Raw genomic sequence first — 20,256 nt, forward strand, 5'->3', positions numbered from 1 at the left:
TGTGTGCTGATGGGGACTTGGCAATGTTCCCTGTGTTCTACGTGGGCCCTACGAAGAATGACAGGGTCAGAAATCAACAGGACTGAAAAGCTCAGATTATCTTTTTCATTCAAAATGTCAAGTGGCTCAAGGAAATGTTGTAGGAGTCCAGGGAGATGCGGGGAAGGCTAGGGATAGAGCCGGGGGATGTGGCGAGAAGAAGAAACACAGCTGTTGTCATTTAAAGAGTTCTCATTCCTAAGCATAGCCAGGATGTTCCTAAATTCTGTGGTCTTCAGAGGCTGTCCTGTTTAGAGCCCTTCAAAGAACAGGTCCCCCGACCGTGGTTGTATGCTGGACACTCCATCTTCGCTAAGTTTTCCCTCCCCAAGTATGCCGAGGTCACCTCGAGCAATACTGGCTGCTGTGTGCCACCTCGTGAGCCACCTTTCCTGGACTGCTCCCGGCTTGCTCGCTCTCAAGCCAGCTTCCCCAGCCTGCCGCCGTGCCGCCCAGAACAGTCCCCCAGAGTGTGGCCACAGTCCTGTCCTCTGATCTTCTAGCACAGCAAAGGCCAGTTTTATAAAACCTGGTTAAAGGCTTGAAGATGAGAGAAGGCTTGAGGGTTATGGCAAAGAAACAAACAAACAAACAAACTTAAAATGGATATTGTATCTCCTTGCTCACAGATTCCTTAGTCACAGGCATCCACAGAGATCCCACTCGGTCTTCTTTTTTCCCCCGACCTCACTCACCACCCACTGCTGCCTTCAGGAGACTGCACATTTTCCCCTTCTTGGAGTTCACACCTTCTCTTACACACACACACACACACACACACACACACACACAGAGAGAGAGAGAGAGAGGCAATCAGCTTTTGTTTAAAACCCAGACTAAAGATCACCCTCCTAGCCAATAGTATAATCTGCAAAGATATTCTTAAGTTTATTTTTATTTATTTTGAGAGAGAGAGCAAGAAAGTGCAAGAGGGACAGTGGGAGAGGGAGAGACAGAATCCCAAGCAGGCTCCAAGGCAGGGCTCGAACTCATGAACCATGAGATCATGCCCTGAGCTGAAACCAAGAGTCAGACGCTTAACCGACTGAGCCACCCAGGCACCCATGCAACGATATTCTTGAGTCACAATGAAGACAACCTTCAGGCTTATGAAGTAGAACACCTTTGCTCCTCATTACCTCTGAGCCAGAATCAAAAATTTGTTCTACTTTTACTTGACCAAAAGGTCCATTAAACTGACTTTCCTGAAAGAGTCTTCACCCTGCGATGGATCTGAGAGCTACCAGCAGATATTAAATGGCTTAGTCCCCATTTCTCACTATCAGGGTCTTGCAACTGTGGGTCTAAACCAAGTAAGAGCTCCCCGTTCCATGCTGTTTATTAGGAATTTGTGTCACACTACACAGCACTTATCAGACACTCTAAAACAGACAGTCTGTGGTTACTGTAAAAGGAAGTATGTTCCAGGAAGAACACAGATTCTAAAGAGGCCAGGGGCTGGGGCTTGGATATTTCCACTCCCAGTTTTAACCACGATCAGGATCAGGAAGAAGTGCAGAGAGTACCTTGTGGTGGTGCATTGGGAAGCTGTTGCCAGGAGAGAAAACAGAGACGGTAGGCATACAGCCCAGACCTAAAGAAGAAGTTTTATGGTGCGGTATCTGATTTGCTCAGGAATGCATGAACAGTGGCAAGAAAGGACGGGGCGTGCTCAGTACTGTGACGGCACATCGTGCAGCTAGGGTGTTCTGTGCCCTTTACGGAAGGTTAACTGCACACCTGAGATCTGGCCTCAGGGGGACTGACAAGTGGCAAGGGCCGTGCATCTCACCCCCCAGCGGAAAAACCAGGGAGCTAGGGAAGGTTGGAAAGATAAACCCCTTCCTGATCCATGGTTCATAGTCCATCCAAACCTGGCACAGGCAGCGTCTCTCGGGGAGCCTTGTGGCTCCAGTTGTACTGAAGGCTTTGAAATTCACTCGTAGACACCCCTTTAAATGAGCTATCTGCGGGGAGCAGCAGTTGGGAAAGGCCTGCCTGGGGAGGGGAGGTGCAGTTCGGCGGCCCTGAGATATAAGTTAGGCCCTCTAGAACCCCAGACCATCTGATTAGGTCCTGAGCAGAAAGAGTTAGAACAGAATCTCCCAAATCAGGTTCCAAATTAGTTCATTTCTTCCATCCCGAAAGTATGCATCAAGTCCCCACTGGAAGGACAGCAAGGAGTTGAGCAAAGTTAGGATCAAGATTCTACGGTGCCCACAGACCCAGGGTCCCCCGACCTCTGGCATGCCTCAGAGAAGTCCCTCTGGTCCACAAGCGGGGAGAGACACCATGCAGCATGGCAGCAAAGCGAGGGCCCTCCCTCGCCCACCAGGCTGCCCCGCGGTGCCGGGAACAGGTGCCATATGCTTATACCCAGGTGATATGAAGTGTCTGAATGGTGGCTCTCTCCACATCTGGTGGCCAGGCTGAAAGTGCATGGGTCACTGTGTGGAATCTCATTGTTGAAAGGTGATGGCCTGAGGCACCTGGTGGGGATCCTCATAGCTCTCTGCACAACGATACTACAGGGCCCCCTTGTTCCCTACTAGCCCCCAGCAACTGATCCATCTCCCAGTTCTGCTGAGTCTTGCATAGCTAAGTTCAAAGCGAACCCTACGTGTCTCCACCTTGTGTTGCCCTCCCCTGATCCAACAGAAGGAGTATGTGAGGAAGAAAACTGTCAAACAGTCGGTAGAAGTTTGAGGAGTTTTGTGCCTCTGCCCTTTCTATCCTGGTTGATAATTAGCCCATGAATCTGGAGGCCCCTAAACAGAATTGCCTTTGAGGTTTGGGAGCCATTCAGGACATGGGAAACAGGCTTCTTTCTCATCTGCAGCTTGTTGAGCTGTGCACCTGTAGATGCTTCCAGCAACGAGGGAGCGGTGGTGGGAGGGGGTTGGTGGCAGAGAGGCAGGGTTGGCAAGGGAGAGCAGTCTGCTGCGGTATACGGAGGCACAGAATGGGCCTGGTGAGGATTCCTGACCTTCAAGGGGGCCTAGAATAGACCCCGGACATTAAATGGGAACATAGGCCATCTGGCAAGAACACCCTTCCACCTGAGAAGCTGCAGAAACCTTGTGGCGGGGGGGTGGGGGGGCAGGCATTTGCTGAGGGTGAGGGTCAGGGAACGGCCGTGTCTCTGCAGCATCATGCAAGGAGCTGTGCAGTGTCCCCGCCAGGTGCGACACAACAGGGGACCACACTACCAGACACACCGCCTCCCCACTCCTGACTGTGGACAGTCACCTAAGGACAGTGATATCTCCTAGCTCAGCAGGCCCTGGCTGCCAAGGGCACATGGACCCTACAGAAGGAGAATCAGCATCACGGAGAGGGAGGCGTAAGACTAGGGCTCTGTTAACAGAGTACTACATTATCGATTTGTGACTGCATTTCAGAACTGGAATCTATTGTCTTAGAAAACTGGAAGAATTAACTCAGAAAAGTGTCTGGGGTCTAATCGCAAACTCTTCCAAAGCTCTGTCCTCCCAGGACCGGCCAGGTTGCTTTAAATGTTCCTTGAAGCAAAAAACCAGACCAGACTAAGTATGGAATTTGCCTAAAACTACCTAAAATATTTTTTAAAACAATCTACAGAAGTCAGAGCAAAGAACACAGATGTACAGAGCTGGCACCGGAAGAGATCTTTGATTTTATTGTGTGACCTGCAGTGTGTGGGAGGGTGTGAAAGTAGCACCCAGAATCAGGAAGACGACGTCCAAGGCCAAGGCCATGGACGATGTGAACCTGTCCCTGTCTTAAGAGTCAGCAGATGAGCCTAAAACATGTAGATCTTTAATCGTCCCCTATTTGAGTAGTGGAACAGCTCAGATTCTTCCAGGTGGAGCACATACAGGATCTCACCATCATTGTTAAAAGGTCCCTTTTCTCTAAGGGATGAGGAGGGGAAGGAATGAAAAGAATGAGAGTAGACAGATCTCCTGTGGCCACACTTCTGTATTTGGCTGACATCAGACGGAGAGATTGAAAGCCAGGAGCACAGGAGAAGCTGCCAGGGGCATGGAGACCTGGTCCAGGCTGGTCCCCAGATTCCACCAAGGCATCTCCCTTCTCCCTTTTCTCCAAAGTAAAGGGCTCAGTTGGCATTCCCTTCTGGGGGATGGAGTAAGCAGACGAAGGAAAATCTCCATCATGGCCAAATGTTCAGATTTCAAGGAGATGTTTATAAAGTAGACAGACTCAGAAAATCTGAGCCGTCATCTCATGCTAAACCACCAGGTGCTCCAGTCTCTAATTTCTCTTCTCCAAAGTGCACGTACTTTCTAGTTAATCCACTGCATAAAGTTCTTTTTGAAATAAAATGATGCAATAGACACAAAACTATCTGTTAAATTGATAGTGCTCCCTACACATATGAGGTGGCAATAATTATCATTCTCATTATGTAACTGCTGGAAGCATTTCTAGGTTTGGCCAGCTGTGTCAGGACAGTTGGAATAAAGGAATGTATTGTTGGAAAGATATCAGCCCAGTTCTGAACCTTATCTTCGGGGCTCTAAATTGTACATGATGCCTCTATGCTCAAATTTCTTTCTTTGTTGTTCATTGATAGCAAAAGAAGTTGCTTATTCCCAGAATTAATCGTTATTCCTTTGGATACCTGGGGTTTGGTTGCTGGAGAGTTACTCCTATCCAGTAGCCAGCACACAGAATCCAAGGGCTTCCAATATCTCTACACTAGCAATTTTCTTCTTTATCCAGTACCGACTGAGCCTCCATATGTCACCGCGACAGTTCCCGGGTTTGTTTGTGTTTGTTTAGTTAAAGTACTTAAGGAAAATGTAGCCCAAATCCCCGTGGCAAGATATTAGCTTATTCCCTACTCTTACCTAGAGGATTTATTTCATTCCTAAACACCTTGCCAAAAAATAAATATTTGAAAACTGCTCCATTAAGCAGCAACAAGGCAGGTACAGTCAGATACCTTTCAGGTAAAGAATAGCATTGAGATGAGTTGACAGCAAATAAAAATGCAAGGGCGGGCTACAAAAACGCTTTTTAAAATGGTTTATGTTGTGATTCATGAGTTCCCACTGAGGGAAGATTGTCCTCCTGGCTTCATTGGTTGAGCTGGTCTTCCGAGTTCGTGGTGATGTATTTTTATTATAGTTTAAAAAAAATAAACCATAACATAAAATTTACCATCTTAATCATTTCTAAGTCTACAGTTCAGCAGTGTTAAGTACATTCATATTACTGTTGAATAGACCTCAAGAACTTTCTCATCTTGCAAACCTGGAGCTCTGTGCCCATTAAACATCACATGGTGGTGTAACTTTTAAGAGGTCCATACACTCAAGGAACGTGAAGAGCTCTCCTCACACATCCAGACAGATTCAGGCCAGGGCTCTGCCCGAGCATCATCGCTGTCTGAAATGCCCAGACACTACTCAACCGGCCCCCCTGCTACCTACAATGTCCGCCGAGGTGCCGTCAGAATGGTGGGCACTGAGAGTCCCCCAGTGTGGCCCAACACTGAGTGCCCAAGTGCTTGGTCCAAAACTGCTGAGCATAGCTGACAAAGAAAGAGATTCTAGAAACCCTGCTCTGTTCCAAAAGCTTTGCTTGGATGGATGTCACTGAGAGTGGGTGAGTCAGAAAGGCCCCAGTGATACTAGACTTGGGGTCTGGGACAAGTGTACCCTTGGTGGCCCCGGGGTATACTGCATTCTCAGGGTACCTGGCTGCCTGCCACAGCCATAGTTTGCTTCCTAGGCCAGTGTGACATTTCTGTCCTCTGCTGTCATGTATTGATGCAGTCTTCACCCTGTTAGGGGGATTAGAACTTGTATTTATCTTCTGGTTGGAAGAGCATGTTTCTTAAGGCAATTTTGAAATATTCAGAGTCATAAGCAGCAGAAAGGAGCTAAGAAACCAACTCAAAGGATCCAGGCATCCCCCATCACTAGTGAGTTAACTGGAGTATCTAAGGTGATTTTACAGATTAGCTATTAGTTGTGATCGGAGTGTCGAACAACCACATACAGAACGGTCTGACGGTAAATTTTCTGTGGTTTGAAGCCACTAATTTTGTAACTTGCTACAGCAGCCGTGGAAAACAAACACAGCATGCGTGAGCACACCACTCCAGATCCACATACTAAAACAAGGATGAGTAACTATAGTTCTGTTTATTTGTATGAAAGTGAGTTAATAAACCACCGATGAACCAAACATTTGAGACTTGCAAGGAATCAAAGTGTCCGAACGCGGTGATAACTATGTCTTAGACGCGCATCTTCTTTTCTGTCATCAAAGAGAAAAAAAAAATGGTGTTTGGAATGGAAGCAAAGGCTTCTTTCTTAAGTGGGTCAAGTTGCAAGAACGGCTTTTGGAGAAAGAGTGCTGTCACTGAGTGTTGAGTTGGATCAGTGTGCTGAGGCCGGTACCTGTCAACCCTTTCAGTGTGCTTTTAATGCGGTGTAAGGTCACAGTCTAAGGTTCAGCCCTCGCAGAAGGGCATTTATCTCCAGGAGCACCGCACTTCTACGTTGCTAGGCATGGCCTGGACTAAATTCTCACCTATTATGGTACTCTCATCCCACTGCAGTAAGGATCAGCCCCGGCCCTGACTTTGGTTTTTTGGTTTCTAGGTTTTTTGTTTGTTTTTTTTTTTGGTTTTGGTTTTTGGGTTTTTTTGTTTTTTAACATACTTGAGAGGTTTAGCTAAAAAACACTCTCTTTAAGAGAAGTTTCACATAATCTGTTTCGGCCTCAGGAATTTCCGATTCAGGAAAAGAAATGTTTGCACATTTGATTATTGGCCCTGTATATTTATGTATGTACCTATAAATAAATAGATATTTATTTATATTTTAGGTATTGATTTATTTATATATAAGTATAAATAATATATATAATATTTCTATTTATAATAATAATATATTATATATTATGTATATTCAAATAATATATATAATATATAATATGTAATATAATATATAATATTTATATTTATAGGTATTTATTATTTAGCTATGTCAACGAGAGACACAGGTTTGAATGGGCTAGAGGTTTTCTGTATTTTCAATGAGCGTTTGCTGTCTCCTCTCGATAAATTAACTCACTTCTTCGTAAAGAACCACAGTTTCTTTGTGAAAAGGCAACGCCTTCCTGAATTTGTATTGCTGTTTTCACCTAACTTGTGCTTCCCCCCACTGCCGGATCGCTCAAAAACGATATTCAGTTTTACGGACTGAATCCACTCAGGACTAAATAAGTATCGAGCATAACCCTATGCTGACACGTGATAACTAAAATCTGAGGAAGAAAAATGATGGTTTCTGCCTGGGTTCTCAGTCTCCTCCCCCTTACTGCACATACCTAGATTCGTGTGGGTTTCTGTCGTACTTACTATAATGCAGACCTCAAACTGCACATCTTCTAAGCAAAGAGGAATAAATACGTGCTTTTTGTTTTTGCACCCAGTTGCCCCTGATGACCCCAGCAGAAAAATCGATGGCGATACCATTATTTTTTCGAATGTTCAAGAAAGATCAAGTGCGGTGTATCAGTGCAACGCCTCTAATGAATACGGATATTTACTGGCAAACGCATTTGTAAATGTGCTGGGTAAGCACTCCCTTGATTACAGAAATGACAAGTTCAGTGAATGACTGCTGTAGTCTTCCATTCGTTCAGCAAAAATATACTGAGTACCTACCATGTGCAACACACAGAGGACTGAGAGCTAGATGGGGTATATGAAGGTGGATAAGATACAGACCTTGCCACAAAGGCTATTATACTCTGGCCTTGATGTTCTTTCATAAGATAGTTCTTTTTTTTATATATCTATTTATTTTTGAGAGACAGAGCAGGGAGGGAAACAAAGAATCCCAAGCAAGCTCCACACTGTCAGCGCAGAGCTCGACGCAGGACTCGAACCCACGAACCTTGAGATCATGACCTGAGCCGAAACTAAGAGGCGGCCACTTAACCAACTGAGCCTCCCGGGCACCCCTATAACACAGTTCTTATAGTGTCTAATTATTCATTGGATAGGGGCCCCTGGGTGGCTCAGTCGGTTAAGCGTCCGACTTTGCCTCAGGTCGTGACCACACAGTCTGTGAGTTCGAGCCCCGCATCGGGCTCTGTGCTGACAGCTCAGAGCCTGGAGCCTGCTTCGGATTCTGTGTCTCCCTCTCTCTCTGACCCTCCCGTGTTCATGCTCTGTCTCTCTGTCTCAAAAATAAATAATAAATATTAAAAAAAATTAAACAATATATTCATTGGATAATTAACCAGATAGTCAGGCTCCATTCCCAGTCAGTGCTCCAAAGGAAAATAGCATTCATCTGCTTTTAGTAACAGGATATTCCTGCTGTTCCATCTTTAGGAACTGGGAAGTTCAATAACAATTTCATGATTCTGATTTTTAAAAAATAAATCATGAATCATAATGTTTGGCCTTTATCCTAATCACAGATGTACATTTATTCATCAATTCTTAGCAATATGTTTAGAAAACTATGATACACTGAAACATCTTCCGAAATGGTTGGTGTTTTGTTTTGTTTGAGTGTCATGGACACACAATGTTACATGAGTTTCAGGTGTACAACTTAGTGATTTGACAAGTTTATACTTGTTTATACTTCATGCTTCTATTCACCACAAACGTAGCTACCATCTGTCCTGACACTTTGCTGTTAATATCATTGATTTTGCTCCTTATGCTCAGCTTTTTATTCATGTGACTTACCCATTCCATAACTGGAGGCCCATATCTCCCTCTCCCCTTCCCCCATTTTGCCCGGCTCCCTACCCCCATCCCCATCAGCAACCATCAGCTCTCTCTAGTTAACAGTTCTGCTCCTGTTTTTTGTTTGTTGATTCTTTTTTTTTTTTTTTTTTAGATTCCACTTATGAATGGAATCATATGGTATTTGTCTTTTCTCGGTCTGATTTATTTCACTTATCATAATACCATCTTGGTTCATCCATGTTGTCTGAAATAGCACGCTCTCATCCTTTTTATGGCTGTGTAATACTCCACACACACACATACATATATATATACACACATACACACCTTTACTTTATTCATTTGTCTCTTCATGGACACTTAGGTTGCTTCCATGTCTTTTTTTTTAATGTTTATTTCTTTTTGAGAGAGAGAGACAGAGTATGAGCGGGAGAGGGCCAGAGAGAGAGGGAGACACAGAATCTGAAGCAGGCTCCAGGCTCTGAGCTGTCAGCACAGAGGTCCAAACTCACAAGCCATGAAATCGTGACCTGAGCTGAAGTTGGATACTTAACCGACTGAGCCACCCCGGCACCCCACCATGTCTTGGCCATTGTAAGCAGTGCCACGATAAATATAGGGGTGTATGTATCTTTTCGAGCTAGCGTTGTTGTTTTCCTTGGGTGAATACCCAATAGGGGAATTACTGGATCATATGGTATTTCTATTTTTAGTTTTTTGAGGACCCTCCATACTGTTTTCTGGAGTGGCTGTACCAGTTTGCATTCCCACCAGCGGTGCACGAGGGTTCCTTTTTCTGTGCATCCTCTCCAACACGTGTTGTTTCTTGTCTTCTTGATTTTAGCCACCCTGACAGGGTATGAGGTGGTATCTCATTGTGGTTTTGATTTCCCTCATGAGGAGTGACACTGAGCACCTTTTCAGGTGTCTGTTGGCCATTCGTGTGTCTTCTTTTTTACAAGGCACTGGACACAAATTGCCTTTACAATTTTCAATCACTTTATGTTCTCATTTCTGTTGCAGTGTGAGCCCTGGGGCTTCTGCCTGGCTTTTTAACCCCTCCTCCAAGGATGATCATTGGGTGCATCATCCACCCCCCTCCCACTATCCCCCCGACCTCCCAGCCCAGCTCCCTAATTCCAAATTTGATTGTGCTGCATGAAATGGTTGGTTTATGTGATCATGATATTTCTCATGCTGGACAAAAACTACCAAGACATCAAGTTTGTTAAAAAATTTATGTGAGGATTGTTTTCACGGTGCCAGAAATTATATGTCAACTCTTTAAGTGTAGTAGGCTCCCTTTCAAATGAAATTAAAGTCAGGAAGCCAAGCAGGACTTGGTATTTGTCCTTCATGCTTGAAACGAAGGGCAGGAAATCACACGCAGAGCTGAGCACAGTTACAATGTTGGTGGATGTTTAGGAGAAAGCTTGGATTTCTGGTTCTGTGTTTCGGTCACCCACACTTCGCTCTTTTCTGCCGCCTCGTCTGCTCGCCACCACCCCTACCCATTCATTCTCGTTCTAACCCTGAGGTTAGGATGGGCCCATCAGCTAACAAAGATGTACTTGACTGCTATTTTAGTGCCAGATACTGACCTAGTTTCTGGGGAGAAAGCAATAAAAGTCCCATTCCCTGCCCGTAAGGGACTCACAGTACAGTAGGAGATAGAGATAAATAGATCATTCAAATACTGTGCCTGAGAAAGACATGAGACAAGAGGTAGGAGAAAATGTGCATTTCTCCACCTTGACCGGTGGTGTCCTGCTAGAGAATGTTCAGGAAAAGGCATACTGATAATGCTTTACTATAAGCTTGCAATACAATACAAATACATTTAGGCGGGCCGAAATGTTTATTTTAATATTTACTTTACCTTTTTAAACTGTTTTCAGCTGAGCCACCACGAATCCTTACATCTGCAAATACACTCTATCAGGTCATTGCAAACAGGCCTGCTTTACTGGATTGTGCCTTCTTTGGGTCTCCTCTTCCTACCATTGAGTGGTAAGTCGTGGCTCTGTTTATTTTTATTTACTTATTTATTTTGGGAGAGTGAGTGAGAGCAGGGGAGGGGCAGAGGAAGAAGGAGAGAGAGAATCCTAAGCAGTCTCCATGCCCAGTGCAGGCCCGACGTGGGGCTCGATCTCATGACCCTGGGATCCTGATCTGAGCCGAAATCAAGAGTTAGACGCTTAACTTACTGAGCCACCCAGGCACCCATCTATTTGTTGTTAATATTTACATTGGCTGAAGCCTTCAAATCTCTCTGTGTGTTGGGTTTTCATTTAGTCAGAGAACGGACAGTGCAGATTCCATCATACTATTATTCTGAAATTCATTCATAAACAGGTATAACTACTTGCTGTGTGCTAAATACCTAACACATGTCCAGTCTGTTTAGCAGCACACTTTGTCAACCACAGAGGTATCTGGAAATGCATTTTTTTTGGTTTATTTCTTCATTTATTTTGAGAAAGAGAGACAGAGAGAAAGTGGGGGAGGGGCAGAGAGAGAGGGAGACAGAATCCCAAGCTGTCAGCACAGAGCGACGTGGGGTTTGAACTTACAAACCATGAGATCATGACCTGAGGTGAAGTCAAGGAGTGGACGCTTAACCAACTGAGCCACCCAGGTGCCCCTGGAAATGTATTTTTTAGAAATTGAAGGTCCTCCCGTATGTTACAATGCCACGGACATCACCTGGGACTTCACAAGGAATGCTGGCTGGAGAGCTGGTTGGGGACATTCCTTGATAATAGAATATCATTTGGGGTCAGAGAAGGGTCCTATAAGCTCAAAAACAGAATTCATTCCCCAGTGTTCATTTTTAGTGCCCCTCCCACCCGAGCTTCCTGATTTGGATCCATCCACGCTCACTGGTATCCTTTTACCGGTGTCCTGGTGAGGTCACGCTTAGCTTAGGTTGACTTTGCCTCACCCCTTTTATCAGTCCCCACTTCTGTCTGACAATAGCCTGGAAGTTGAATGGACACATACTTTGCATCCATGCTCTATTGTCTTTCTTCCCCGAGTAAGTTCTTATTGATACGAACCAAAAGTCTCTTTAGAATTCAAATCAAATATCTTCCAATCGAGATCACTTTAGAATTGTAGCCTGTAGACGGGCTTACAGATAAGTCCCAGTAGGGAGGAGATGTCAGAAAGCTCAGTCTTCATTTTGCCTGTTTTATCGTCTGTTTAGAGGTAGAATAGATGGTGATGTATTTATGAAATATGAATCTCTGGTACTGAAAATTAGAATTTGAGTATTTTGCGTTGTCACCCTAATGCTTCCACACCATTTCTCATTACATCTTCCCGTTTTACATCCTGCCTTACATTGACCCCACTGACTTACAGGCATGCAATTGAGAATGGCTTGTGCAGATTCCAAACGTCTCTGAACTTGATACTACAATGCAGACCATCATGTGTTGACCTTGAATGTAGCATTTTATGTCTGACTTCAAATTATGGTTTTTTTTATTCCCTTTGTGATACTCTCTGTAATGAAGGTTCAAGGGAGCTAAGGGTAGCGCGCTCCGTGACGATATTTATGTTTTGCATGAAAATGGAACTTTGGAAATTCCTGTGGCCCAAAAGGACAGTACAGGAACTTACACGTGTGTTGCAAGGAATAAGTTAGGAATGGCAAAGAATGAAGTTCACTTAGAGATCAAAGGTAAGGCAGAGGTAATGAAGCTTTTTCACGTATTATGTGGCTTTGAGCAAATTCTTCAGCTTTGGCGATGGATAACGGAAGTTAAATTTCAGATCCAACCAGGATCATTAAGCAGCCTGAATATGCAGTAGTGCAAAGAGGGAGCACGGTGTCCTTTGAATGCAAAGTGAAACACGATCACACCTTGACCCTCACCATCACGTGGCTGAAGGACAACGGTGAGCTGCCCAGTGACGGAAGGTATTTGAAGACCATTTCTTTCCTTTCTCTTCTTCGTCTCTTTAACCGGCTTTGAACTAAAGGTTTATTGTAGAGTGACTTAGCAGAGACGTTTCTAAAGTGTCTGAAATCTGCTCTCTCCAAGAAAAAAAAAAAAAAGTACATTTTTCTCCCCGCTGCAAGATGCTTGGACCTAAGAAGGCATCGAGTTATTGAAATAGACCCTGAGAATGTTTGTTGTATCTTTGCGTGTTGGTCTCCTGGGCAATTCAGGACAGGAAAAACCTTTCAGGCCTTGGATAACTTCCATTGTCTTCTACTGTGTGCAGTGAAGTCTCGACAGATGTTTTCATTACCATTCTACAAATAAGCAGAAATACGATCGCTTTAATCAGCAGAGTGTGTCTAAATCCTTGTCGGTATTTTAAAGGACACTGGTTTTTATGTGGAGAGGGAATTTTCTTTTGCTTTCACCTAAAGCCAATAGAAAGAGAAGGGGGGGGGGTGGGAACCCACAGGTATCTAAAAGAGCCTGAGCAGTCCTTGAGCCTGGAATGAAATCAAACTCATACCTGTCTTCCTGGTGAAGCGTCAATTTGACAGAATGGGTGCTGAGCTGACTATGTGAATCCTAGCTGGTCCAGGGGCCACAAGCATCGCCCCCTACGGGAAGAAATGCTGTGTGCTGGTGGGAATGCTTTCTGTGGTTTGCTGGCAAATGTGCCCAAACAGTGCCTGTCGCTTAATGGCCCCCCCCCAAAAAAACCCAGGTGGCCTTCTCTTCTATACCCAGAATTTCCATGTAATTCTATGCTTCCAGCTGGCCAGTTTTATTTGTGGAATCTGAGTCGCTAAAGATGAGAAGAAAGTAGGAAGAAATGACTGTCGCGTTAAGCTGGCTAAAGTTTTAACTTGGAAATTCCCTGCAAAGACAGTTAATGATTTATGGAGCCTCCTTAAAACCATGCATGAATCCAATTTACATGGATTTTTGACCTACTAATTTCTCATGCCAGCTAGTAACCTCTAGAGAACTCTTCCTGGTGCTTGTTGGTCTCAGTCTCCCTATTTCTTGTGATAAAGTCGATACCATTCTTGGCATTTACTGTCTCCTATGAGAGTTTATGCATGTGGCAAAAATGGCAGAAAATTTCTTCAGTTATTGATAAATTATTTTTTTAATATTTATTTATTTTGAGAGAAAGAGAGAGAGCACAGTGGGGGAGGGGCAGAGAGAGAGAAAGAGAGAGAGAGAGAGTCCCAAGCAAGCTTCACACTGTCAGCGCAGAACCTGATGTAAGGCTCGATCTCACAAACCATGAGAAATCAAGAGTCAGATGCTCAGTTGACTGAGCCACCCCGGCATCCCAATAAATTATTTAAAAATACACACTTTGCTAGAAATTGAGCTGGATGGGTGGTGTTTGAATGTTTCTTAGCAGTAGAAGCCACGGGAAAGCCCACTAGTAAGGGTAACCGCAGCTGCCCCCACCTCACCTCTGGGTGCCCCTGGTCTTTAAGGAAGTGCCTAAAACTGCAGAAGGGTGCTTGATAAGCCTTCAGACCAGACAACTTGACATCCCTTCCAACCCAGGGTTCTAATCCCCTCTGTCTTCCAACTTTAAGCTTTATCAAAGTGATACATATTTTTTGGATTTTTGCTCTAATGAGCTGCAAATCTATATCATCTTTCTCTCTTTTTAAAAAATATTTATTTATTTATTTTGAGGGAGAGAGAGAGCACGAGCAGGGAATGGGGAGAGAGAAGAGACAAAGAATCCCGAGCAGGCTCCGCGCCGTCAGCACGGAGCCCAATGCGGGGCTCGATCCCGCGAACCGTGGGATCATGACCTGAGCTGAAATCCAGAGTCAGACGCTCAACCACCTGAGCCACCCAGCCACCCCATCATTCTCTGTTTTCCACTTCACAGAGCCTCTTCCGTGCCGGCAACGCAACCATCCGTCGTGTGTGGCTGGAGGTCCGTTTCAGCTGCTCTGAACATGTTTTCTTTGCAGGTTCACTGTTGACAAGGACCATTTGGAGGTAGCTGATGTGAGGGACAGCGATGGTGGGGCCTACACATGCGTGGCCAACACAACTCTAGACATGGTCTCCGCCAGTGCTGTGCTTAGCGTCGTCGGTAAGAGTGGGGACACACAGGGCACCACTGCTGCCCCGTGTTAGGCTGGAAGGAAAACTCAGTAGTAAATGTTTGCTCGATATAGTGTCACAGTTGTGTGGGTCAGTTAAATACGTACATTTTTCTTCTTTGAAAGAGGCCTTGAAGGCAGTAATTTCAGTATAAATATACCAATGTAGCGGCGCTGGAATAAAATGATGCTTGCGCATATTAGTGATACTTTTATAAGAAAATTGGGTGAAATAATGTACTTCTATTTAAAATTGAAGGACTTCCCCTTCCCCCCCACCAAGTTGTGACTGCATGTTTACGGATGCTGTGTCCCACAGCTAAGCGCACATCTTAGCGTTAGAATCTGAATCATGTTCAGTCTTTGTCTTCTTGTGCTATCTTATATCTTTCCATTCCTAATTTTGATTAAAATCCTTTATATTAATGTCCTTTCTAGCTCCTACTCCAACTCCAGCTCCTATTTACGGTAAACTAATATAAGTCTTCTTTTTCTATTTTCTGTCAAACAAGTCCACATTTGCAAAAAAAAAAAATACTTTCTTTTCTCTATCACATCACTGTGTTTCTTTAAGGAAAAGGGCTCTGTCTGGTGTTCTGGTGCATTCCCCATTCACTGCTATGAATCATTTCTTCATGATAGCTCTGGAATGCTTCACTGAATGTATTACCGCTCATGTCTAAATATTTCATGTGTTGTTCTTTTTTAAAAAAAAATTTTTAGCATCCAGTTTTTAAAATTTTTTTTTGAATGTTTATTTATTTTTGAGAGAGAGAGACAGAGACAGAGCATGAGCAGAAGAGGGGCAGAAAGAGAGGGAGACACAGAATCTGAAGCAGGCTCCAGGCTCTGAGCTTTCGGCACAGAGCCCGACACGGGGCTCGAACCCGTGAACCGTGAGATCCTGAGCTGAGCTGAAGTCAGATGCTCAACCGACTGAGCCACCCAGGCTCCCCTTTCATGTGTTATTCTAAAGTCATTTCAATTGATAGAAGTCCCTCTTTGATATGATTCCCTTGTAAAGTAGCAGAGTGCTTTTTCAAAAGCTGCCATCCACGTTTTACAGAATGAAAACAAATATCTCAAATACCATTCCACAAATTAGGTTTTCATTTCAGTCTACTGCAAGTTGTTTTGGAAACATAAATGTTTTGGGATTCCATATTCGAGAAATTTTCATAGGAAAACAATGGCTGTTTGGAACAACATTTGACTATTGTCTTAGAGAAAACCAACTCACTGTGTTTAAGAAACATAAATCACTAAAGGGGGACCAACATGAAGGCACTTCCAAGTTGTGTGATTTTTCCGAGTCTGGAAAATAAATCAGAAATTATTTCCAGAACTCTTTTTGATTAAAGAGCCCTCATCTTTAGTCAGCATATAAATACAAAAATTAATTTTACAGCATAAACTCAGCTGAATTTCACAGAGTATCCTTAGTTATGCTGTAGAACTGCCCTTGGTAGACATTTACTGTTTCTTTACTGGTGGGAAAGCAGTGCCCATAGTTTTATGGCCTCTGGTTCCCCAAGGGCTACAATCATGCCCAAGAGCAAGGTCAGGAAAGAGCCCAGAGGGGAATGTAAATTCTCTGGATCTCGGAAGTACCTTTAGAAGAAACGGACATGCTTCTGGGACACCTTCATCCAACAGGTGTCTGTACCCTAGTGTCCTCTGAGGGTAAACACACCGTGTCCCCATGTGCCTGACCATTGTACTGAGTATCTGCATGAGGTACACATGCTGAGGGCTACTTACAGAGCAGCAATCTTAGAATTCCCTTAAAAACATAAATATTCTCCAGGAGCTCCAAAATCGATCACTTCCCGCGTTTCCGAAAGAACATTTAAGCCTTCTTAATCAGCAGTCCCTGTGCTTGACTGTATTTGTGTTTCAGCATTTGCCATTCTCTGTTTCCCATTTATTAGAAATTAAGCTTCAGTGTTATTTTTTCTGTCTGCGCTCCTTCATGTTTATGAGAAGACACACCGAGGGTGCTGGTGAACCACGTAGGCCCTCCCCACTGGTTTTGGTCACACGTGATTCGGTTTCATTGGGAAAAGAAGCAAGCAGAACTCATTGATGGGTTGTCCTGGGTGTGCTTGTGTGTTCCCAGCAACCTCGGCTGTTGGCACTTCATTTCCGTTGCATGCTCCTTGACCGTTAAGTGTGCCGTGTCTTTAAGATGCACCCCCTGTGAATGGTGTTACAAGTAAGTAAAAGACAACCTCATAAGGATGGATGGCTAACCGTGTGTGTATGTTCGGTCTACAGATGTCCCAAATCCTCCCTTTGATTTAGAATTGACGGATCAACTCGACAAAAGTGTTCAGCTGTCGTGGACCCCAGGCGATGACAACAATAGCCCTATTACAAGTATGTGGTGTCATTTTCTTTGTCACTGGTCAATTTCACGACCATTTCTGAAGTACTTTATCATGTGTGATTGAAATTCTTTACAGAGATATTTGTTGGCATTCTCTGCTTCATTACTAATAGAACAGAAACCTTTATTTATATAGCTCCCCTCTCTTCAGAGCCCGAGTTATTCCTGGTTACAGCTTCTGGTAGAAGACGTTACTTAATTGCTGATGATGTTAACTAACTAAGCAAATACACTTTCATTTTGTGTATGAGATCCAAAAGAATCACTGTAGATTTGGGGCGCCTAGGTGGCTCAGTGGGTTAAGCGTCCGACTTCGGCTCATGTCATGGTCTCAGTTTGTGAGGTTCGAGCCCTGCATTGGGCTCTGTGCTGACAACTCAGAGCCTGGAGCCTGCTTCAGATTCTGTGTCTCTATCTCTGCCCCCCCCACCCCACTCACACTCTTTCTCTGTCTCTCTCAAACATAAATAAACATGAAAAAAAAAAAGAAGAATCACCGTAAATTTCCACCATAGTAGGAAGATGTACGCTACTCATTTTGCCTATTAATGTGGGAGAAAAAGGTAGGAGGACCAGGCACCGTCCTGCCAGTGTGCATATTAGGAAACTGAGATTTGGTGAGTAAAGTGACTTTTTAGACCCACAGTTGGTAACAGAGCTGGGTGTGGACATTAAGTCCATCACCTTCCAGTACGGGCCTCTTTCTTCCCATCAGCCCCTGCTGCGAAGAGGCTCATTCCACAGTGTCCAATCCTCGCCGCGATGATGCTAGCCTAGGGAGTTAAAGTCAAAGGAGGAGCCACACTATAAGGACACTGGAAGAACTTAATAAAATTAGACTCTAGATGTGCTTAGAAGTTTTAGAACTGAAGAGATACTTCAGAGAGTATCACAGGCCTGTGATATATTATTACCTTCAGGTATATGCTGCAGGAAAACTAAATTCCTTTCTGATGACTACCCCCAGATTACTGTGAAATGATGTGAGTGTTGACGTATTGCACCTGCTGGTAAAACAGACTATTTCCAGTGCAATTCAACAGAAGCCTCCTCTCTATCTTGTGTTATTTAATGGTGTTCCTTTCTCAACTGAGTTTTTAGTCCTTGACTCATCCATTCATGCTGAGTCTTCCAGTTAATTAAATACAGTAGCTGGATTTAGCCACTTAGGATGCTTGCAGACTCTTTGTACCAATGTTAAAGTGAGACCATTAGATTTCAAAGCATTTCTACTCTTTCATTCATCCACTCATTCATTCATTCAATAGGTATTGATTGACTGCCTATTATGAGTCAGGCACTGTTTTACAACAACATAGTCAAAAATCTCTGCCCATATGGAGCTTGTATTTTAGCGGAGGGGACAGAAATGATGTAAAATTAATAATATATATCATGTTGGATGTAATATGATTGTATGTGTATGTACATATGTAAAATGCAATACACATTGTATATGTGTATGTATATACACACACATATATATGTATAGAACACACACACACACACACACACACACACACACACTACTCAGACCTTCCTTCAGGAAAGAACCTGCCACAAGGAGTGTTGACATCAGGCTCCTTCAGCTGCACCTTCCCCAAGGATCTGCTTCAGTATGCATGAGAGGCCATGGTCTTCCTGAGCCGCTGCAGCAACCAAGGGGTGGACTGTGAACGGTGCAGGTCTTGCAGGCCGTTGTAAGGGCTGGGAAGTCATGGGAGGGAGTTAAGTAGAGGAGTGGAGTGAATCATGGTGGCTCTTCTACTGAAGATGGTCTCTAGAAGAACAAGAGGGGATGCAGGGAGACAGGTAGGACTGCAGTTCTCCGTGAAGTACCCCGTAGAACCTCAACAAACTCAAAGGGTGCCTCGGGGTATTTTTTTAAATTTTTGATTTTTAAATTTTGATGTTTAAAAAACACAGTCAGGGCGCCTGGGTGGATCAGTCGGTTGAGCCTCTGACTCTTGATTTTGGCTCAGGTCATGATCCCAGGGTCATGGGATCGAACCCCATGTCAGGCTCCATGCTAAGCATGGAGCTTGCTTCAGATTCTCTCTCTCTCTTTCCCTCTGCCCCTCCCCAACTTGCTCACTCTCGAAGATAAAAATAAATCAATTTAAAAAACACAGTCACATGTGTTACACACCACATGAAATACTAGCTTGGGGCCGCCTAGAGTTCCAACATGATATTGCTTTATCATATTGTGATGATGCCATATATGCAAAGCCTTTATCGCTGTGGTAAAAAGCCAGTACCACGTGAAAATCAGTGTGTAACAGAAAATGAGGAAGGTGGTGACCAGTCTCTTCACAAGGTTCGAGAAGTCATGCAACGCCGAATGGGTTAAGTTGTTAAGACATGAATATTTACGAAGCTGTATAGACCTAACGACTTGCCTGGAAACGTTAGATATTTCTTTTGGCCTAAGGGAACCGCGAAGAAAATTACTGAGACACTAAGTGCACTATGAACTGAGGAAATTTGGGAACTCGTGAGTTGGGAGGTTATGCAGTGATTCACACAAGAGATAATGGTGGCTTGGCATAGGCCAAGAGGATGGAGGTGCTGAAAAATGGTCAGATTTTGCATGTTCTAAAGGTACAGCCAACAAAACTACTGAAACTATGAAGGGAGAGGATCCAAACTGGACTTCAGGGTTTTGACCTGAGTTGTCACTGTCACTTGGGGAGGAGAATCAGGATCACTCTTGGTCGTAACCAGTTTGTCATGCTATAATAGAGAAACAAGTGGAGTTGTTGAGTCAATGAACTATCTGTCCAAGTCTACAGTTCAGGGGAAGGAGAGGGGCTGCCCATATAAATGGCACCAGTTCATGAGACTGGAGATCACCAGCAAGCCAATGGAGATTGAAAGGAAAACTTGAGCTACTTAGCTTCAGAGAACTGCGACACACATTTCTACTTCGTGCTTGTATCTGTAATTCAGATCACGGCGCATGGCACATTTGTAGGCAATTAATAAATATCTAAATACCGATTTTTTTTACCAGGGTAGAACATGTACATGCCACAA

The 20,256-nt window shown here is 44.0% G+C and overlaps 1 protein-coding gene across 31 annotated transcripts in view; it reads left to right on the top strand.

Annotated features, from left to right (window-relative positions):
* The window catches only part of NRCAM (neuronal cell adhesion molecule), a 287,175-nt gene that overhangs the window by 230,416 nt on the left and 36,503 nt on the right, over nt 1-20,256 (top strand). For 21 of the 31 annotated variants that reach the window (XR_006298454.1, XR_006298455.1, XM_043588585.1 and 18 more), the window contains 7 exons: nt 7,492-7,635; nt 10,669-10,780; nt 12,292-12,458; nt 12,551-12,698; nt 14,694-14,818; nt 15,267-15,296; nt 17,106-17,207. Coding sequence is in view for 29 of the 31 variants with exons in the window: in XM_043588585.1 (XP_043444520.1) it covers nt 7,492-7,635; nt 10,669-10,780; nt 12,292-12,458; nt 12,551-12,698; nt 14,694-14,818; nt 15,267-15,296; nt 17,106-17,207 (828 nt within the window). In the remaining 2 variants the exon portion in view is untranslated. The remainder of the gene's footprint in view (nt 1-7,491; nt 7,636-10,668; nt 10,781-12,291; nt 12,459-12,550; nt 12,699-14,693; nt 14,819-15,266; nt 15,297-17,105; nt 17,208-20,256) is intronic. The other 10 variants (XM_043588587.1, XM_043588584.1, XM_043588569.1 and 7 more) reach the window with 1 other exon arrangement.

The sequence above is a fragment of the Prionailurus bengalensis genome, chromosome A2, assembly GCF_016509475.1.
Source record: "Prionailurus bengalensis isolate Pbe53 chromosome A2, Fcat_Pben_1.1_paternal_pri, whole genome shotgun sequence".
Taxonomy (NCBI): Eukaryota; Metazoa; Chordata; class Mammalia; order Carnivora; family Felidae; genus Prionailurus; species Prionailurus bengalensis.